Source organism: Ornithodoros turicata, chromosome 3, assembly GCF_037126465.1.
Source record: "Ornithodoros turicata isolate Travis chromosome 3, ASM3712646v1, whole genome shotgun sequence".
NCBI classification, from domain to species: domain Eukaryota; kingdom Metazoa; phylum Arthropoda; class Arachnida; order Ixodida; family Argasidae; genus Ornithodoros; species Ornithodoros turicata.
Genome location: NC_088203.1, coordinates 16008735 through 16015143, shown reverse-complemented (window position 1 = coordinate 16015143; position 6409 = coordinate 16008735). Strand labels below are relative to the sequence as shown.

Genomic DNA, 6409 nt, shown 5'->3' with positions numbered 1-6409 from the left:
CAAAACCGCCGCTATCTCGTTACGACTTTCACTATCCGCTGACCATGGGACGACAACCTACTTTCGGCCGGTCGCTCCTTTTTAATCCCTCGGCAGACGGGGCACCCTCAGGCGCTTCCACGAAACGAACCCATTCTTCCCTACGAAAAAGGGTCACCACGCGTGCCACATTCTCGGAATCTATGCCGAAGTCCCTTTTGGTTACGTGAGAACCACGACGTTCTCACGGCTGTACGGCTATTCTGGTCCTCGTGATGGACACGTGCTCTCTTTGTGGCTGACCACGAGTCTTGCATGTGGTGGTCATGGAAAATTACTTGGTCGCATCTGCCTGTGCTTAATGACTGAAAATTTGTCGCCCTGTGACACGACTCCCCCATTCAAGAATATTATACAATAATATTCAACACTATCACAGGTGCAGACAAATCAAAGTATCGGTATCATACACTTCAACGCCTCAACAGAATGGAAATGCTACGAAACAATTACAAAAACATCACATTCAAGAGTTATAACACAGGGTCACGTGGTAGCACAACATTCTCACTACACCAATTGTATATACAAACGCAAGCCACAGGTATACACAACTATACAACGCAAGTGTACACAGCAATAAGGGATAATCACTACAAATATGCGGAAACACAATAAATTAAAGTACAGTATTCATTTTAGAGGCACTTATAGTTCAATATATACAATCTGTTGGCCCCTCACAAGTCATTACATCCGACTTAGATAGTCTGCGCCGACATTCTCCCTTCCCTTTACATATTCCACACGGAAATCATATTCCTGTAGCTGCAAACTCCAACGCATCACGCGTGCGTTTGTGTGTCGGCTTCGGTTGATGTGGAGAAGGGGCTGATGGTCCGTTTGCAGGACGAATGGCTTGCCGTAGAGGTACGGGTGGAACCGATGAATTCCCCAAATAAGAGCGAGTCCTTCCCTCTCGATGGTGGCGTACGCTGCTTCTCGGGCCAACAACTTCCGGCTAGCATATGCTACCGGATGCAACACGCCCTCATACTCTTGCAGTAGCACAGCCCCGAGACTCTTTTCCGAGGCGTCTGTTCGTAGTACAAAGTCCTTGTCTAGATCAGGCAGCCGTAAAATCGGAGCTTCTGTCAACCTTCGCTTCAAGTCATTGAAGGCTTCCTCGTGTGCCTCCTCCCATACCACGGTGTTGCTTCCTCCCTTTTTCGTCAGGCTTGTTAGCGGCGCAGCTACCTCTGCGTAGTGGGGTATGAAATCCCTGTAGTATCCGGTTAGTCCCAAGAATGACCTAACCTGCTTCTTCGTGACTGGTCGCTCTGCTTTTTGGATTTTCTCGACTAACTTTGCGACTGGAGACACTTTCCCTTTCCCAATCTTATGGCCCAGGAAATTTACTTCGTCGTGGCCTATCTCGCATTTCGTTGGCCGCACTGTAAGACCTGCATCGCGGATCTTCTCGAACACTTGTTTAAGTGTCGCCATATGCTCGCTCCACGTGTCACTTGCCACCAAAACGTCATCATAGTAGTGACGGACGTCTGGCAGGTCGTCGAAGAGCTTTCGCATCACCTTTGTGAAAACTGCTGGAGCGGTCTTTAGACCAAATGGCATGTACCGGAATTGGTACAGGCCGGATTCCGTCGAAAAGGCAGTCTTCGCCCTAGACTCTCTTTCTAAAGGTATCTGCCAGTAGCCCTTACTGAAGTCCAGTTTGGTGAAAAACTTCTTCTCCCCGATGTCTGCAAACATATGGTCAGCCCTTGGAATTGGTTGCGCATCTGCTTTCAGCACCTCATTTAACCTACGGAAGTCAACACAGAGCCTATGCGTGTTGTCCGGCTTCCGCACTACCAATACAGGGGAGTTGTATGGCGAACTTGACTTTTCTATGATGCCCAGGCCCAACATCTTCTGGATCTCGTCTTCCACAGTGGTTCGCACTGCGAACGGTAGCGGATACTGCCTTGTGTGTACCGGTTTCGCCGTAGACAACTCCAACCGACATGTTTCCAAATTTGTACTACCCGGCACGTCCGACATGATCGTGCTGAACTGTCGTACCAGTTGACTTGCTTCGCTGCGTTGTCGATCACTCAACCTTCCTGCCAAAACAATGTCGTTGTGGTCCTCTTTCTTCTCCAAGCTGAGCATCGGTACTGTCTCGTCCCTTTCATTTTCTTCTATCGACACGACGCTGCACACTTTTGTCTGGCCTCCCTCTGCTTCTTCTCTCTCCTCGTACCGCTTGAGGAGGTTGGCGTGGAACACCTTCGTTGTGTGACCTAGATCCACGATGTAGTCGACCTCTCCTTTCCTCCCGACGATAGGGAAAGGCCCCTTCCAATGCATCAAAAGTTTGTTGCTGTCTGTGGGGAGAAGGATTAGAGCCTTTTGTCCTACTTCGAGTCGTCTCTGGCGGGCCTTCTTATTGTATTGTTGCCGGTATCTTGCCCCCGCTCGCTCCAGCTCCTCGTGCGCTAGCTTGCATGTTTCCTCAAGTTTGTTGCGCAGTTGGAATACATGCTCGTACGTGGTCTTCACGTCACTTTCGATGTCCTCGTTGGTCCACCATTCACGCAGCACTGAGAGCGGCCCTCTCACATGGCGTCCGTAGAGGAGTTCGAATGGCGAGAAGCCAAGGCTCGCTTGGGGAACCTCACGGTACGCGAATAACAGCGGCGACAGGTACCGGTCCCAATCTCTCGGTCGCTCCTCGCACATGCGTTTCAACATGATCTTGATGGTCCCATTAAATTTTTCAACAAGTCCGTTGCCCATCGGGTGGTACGGAGAGCTGTGAAGTTGCTTTAGGGACAGCAGGCGACTCACTTCCCGCATGGCATCCGACACAAAAGCGGGTCCCCGATCGCTCAAGATTTCCCTCGGGATCCCCGTCCGGGTGAACATTTCTACAAGGCCTTCTGCTACCCTTTCCGTTGTGATGCTAGGTAGGGCCACGGCATCCGGGTAGCGTGTCGCATAATCGACCATCGTGAGGATGTATTGGTTCCCCTTCGCGGTGGCTGGCGAGATTGGTCCAACGATGTCGACGGGAACGCGCTGGAATGGCGTCTCGATCGTTGGCATCTTTCCGAGAGGTACCTTCGCCACCTTTCCTTTTGGGGTTGTCCGTTGACACTGGTCGCAGGATTTGACAAATCGCTTGACATCCGCTTGTACGCCTGGCCAGAAGAATTCCGTTAGGACCCTGTCCGTAGTCTTTTGCACACCCTGATGCCCTGACATAATGCCGTCATGTGCCAGCTTCAATACTGCTTCTCTGAACGTCTTTGGCACGATCATCTGCAGAAATTCTTTTCCAGCTCCCATTCGGTACAACCGGTACAAAATACCCTCCTTTACAACGAACTCGTAACTGTTGTTCTCATTGCGGCATTGAAGTCTCTGCCCGACTCGGTCAAAACAGCACTTCAAAGTGACATCCTCTTGCTGCTCCTTCGCAATTTCTCCGGGCTGCGCTGGCCATTCGTGTATTTCCGGTACTCGGAGTGATGCCCGTTCTCTCCTCCCTTGAGTCTTTTCCTTGGCCTGTCTCCTCGTCTCCACTGCGGCACTCAGTTCCTCTGTCTCTTCATCCATGGCGAGTTGCGTCTGCTGCCTCTCGGCATCTGTCGCTTCACATGATTCCCAATTGGGGTCTGGGTCGCTTGGTTCTCGGGCTCCGGGCACGTTTCCCAGGATCACGTCGTAGAGGGGGTTTTCCATACACTTGGCCGTCAGGATCCCGCTGAAAAACGGCGTCTTCACAGATATCCTCGCCTCTGGAAGGTTTCTTACAGTCCCGTCCACCAAGTACACTTGACCTACTTCTCCCGTCAGGTCTTCCTCCTTGACGAGCATCTTTCTGACGATAACTGTATTGCTTCCCGTGTCGCGCAGCACTGTCACGCGATGTTCTCCCAATTTTCCCGTTACCACTGGCATACCCTCGACCTGGAGCAAAGTTTTTGGCGAGACGAAGGCGTTCACCACTGGCAGCTTCACTCCATTTTTCAGTTCGATGTATCCTTCACTGATGCAGTCGTCTGCGGAGTTACGTTTCTCCGTCCTCGGGGCTACGATGCACGATGCCTGGGGCTTGGCCGTTGCTTTTTCCCAACACTGTCTTGCGGTGTGCCCTGCTTTACCACACGTGTAGCACGTTACACCCACATGTCTTCCTTGTCGCGATCTGCATTCTGAGGCCACATGCCCTATCTTGTTACACAAATAACATCGTCTCGGGTTACGGTTTTCTTCTCTGTCCCGTACTTGCTTCACGTTTGTCGTTCGTTTTGGTTCTCCTACTACTTCCACTTCTTCGTTCTTGTTTTTCCCAAGACTGCTCTGACATTGGGCTTCCAAGTAGCGATCCGCTAGTTTAGCTAAATCGGTCAGCGATTCAGTTTTTCGTTCTCGCAGGAACACGGCAAGCTTAGGCTGGCAACCCTTAATGAACTGTTCGGTCAGGAGCAAATTTCGTAGGTTCACGTAGTCATGCTTCGTTTCGGAGAGGTCTACCCAGCGGTCGAAGAGGTTACTCAGTCGTGCTGCAAACTGCGTGCCTGTTTCTCCCTCCATAGGCTTCCCGCTTCGGAATTTCTCTCTGAACCCCTCCGCTGTGAGTCGGAACCGCTGAAGGAGCGCGAGCTTCACTTTATCATAATCGGCGGAATCTTCTGGGGTCAGCCTGGCAAACACACCTAAAGCATCTCCGCTTAGGCACACGCTGAGCGCTGTAGCCCATTGTTCTTTTGCCCACCGTTGACCCGTCGCCAGTCGTTCGAAACGCAGCAAGTAGGCATCGAGATCATCTTTCTTTTCATCAAATGGCGCAAGCCACCTATGAGGACTTATGGGCAGCGTGCTGCTTACGTCGCGCGTAGCGCTCTGCGTTGATCCAGTTGCACCCTGGTTCTGTAGCTCTTGCAGTCTAATCTTAAGTTTTACTTCTTCTGCCCTAGCTTTCGCAGCTTCAGTTTCTCGAATTTGTTCTTGCTCTCTCGCATGCAGCTGTTCCTTCAATAGTTCTCTTTCTTGCGCTCGCCTTTCTCTCTGTTCCTTCTCAACCCATTCTTTCAACGCGGCACCCTGAAGGCCTAATTCCTTCCCAATCGCTACTAGCTCGGGCAAATCCATGGCGTACACGTCTCAAACTTCGCAAAACTCGACCACAAGTTCACCGACGAAACCTTTTCTCCACCACTGTTCCTGAGCCCTATCGCGGACGCCAGAAATATGTCACGGGGCTCAGGGATCGTGCGTGATATCCCCCAGCTCCGAGATCGATGAAGGTATTCGAACTCAGCGGGTAGGGTGGAGATTGGCCAGTCGATGAACAAGAGGACGAGGACACATTGCTTTCGTAACCAGTAACAACAATTTACTCGTTCGCAAAAGACATAACATCAATCAAAGTAGCACACGACAGGAACAGCTCAAGTATCAATCCCGACACATAAATGAGACATATACTGCACCCCACTGATGCTATGCGGCCTAACGCGAAATACGCACCGATTGCCCAACTACTGTCTAAAATAGTTCCGCAAAGTTCGTACAATGAAAAGCAAAGTTCAAACACAACTTATCTCTGAGGCGGACGATACTTGGAGGCGGTCGGCTTCGTTGCAGTCGATACTGCCGGGCGGCCCTCTGGATCACGTCGGATGCTTTCCTTCTTCCTGGTCACGCTCACACACAAAACTAATTCTCACAAAATGTCGCAGCTTCCTGCGATGTCTTCAAAACTCCGGGTTGCACCACTTCTGTCGCAGCTCCCTGCGATGTCTTCAAAATTCTGGGTTGCACAACTTCTGTCGCAGCTCCCTGCGATGTCTTCAAAACTCTGCCGTCACTCAGATCTTCGCCGATCCGCTCCTTCCGCACCTCCAATTATCTCGTTACGACTTTCACTATCCGCTGACCATGGGACGACAACCTACTTTCGGCCGGTCGCTCCTTTTTAATCCCTCGGCAGACGGGGCACCCTCAGGCGCTTCCACGAAACGAACCCATTCTTCCCTACGAAAAAGGGTCACCACGCGTGCCACATTCTCGGAATCTATGCCGAAGTCCCTTTTGGTTACGTGAGAACCACGACGTTCTCACGGCTGTACGGCTATTCTGGTCCTCGTGATGGACACGTGCTCTCTTTGTGGCTGACCACGAGTCTTGCATGTGGTGGTCATGGAAAATTACTTGGTCGCATCTGCCTGTGCTTAATGACTGAAAATTTGTCGCCCTGTGACAGCCACCCCCTGATGTGAATGTCATGCATCGTCAGTTTAATAATGCAAATATTTGCGAACTGAACTCGGAAGTTCACCAAGTAAAATAAATAAATAAATTGATTGATTGATTGAAGTAAATTTTTTTACCCCACCAACGGCATGTGTTTCCTGAG

General features: G+C 50.9%; 1 protein-coding gene across 1 annotated transcript; it reads right to left on the bottom strand.

The window, feature by feature from the left end:
• Positions 1-729: 729 nt before the first annotated feature.
• On the bottom strand, positions 730-5142 carry LOC135387751 (uncharacterized). Its single transcript, XM_064616849.1, has one exon. The coding sequence runs from the start codon at positions 5140-5142 to the stop codon at positions 730-732; it is 4413 nt and encodes a 1470-aa protein (XP_064472919.1).
• Between the last annotated feature and the right edge of the window lie 1267 nt (positions 5143-6409).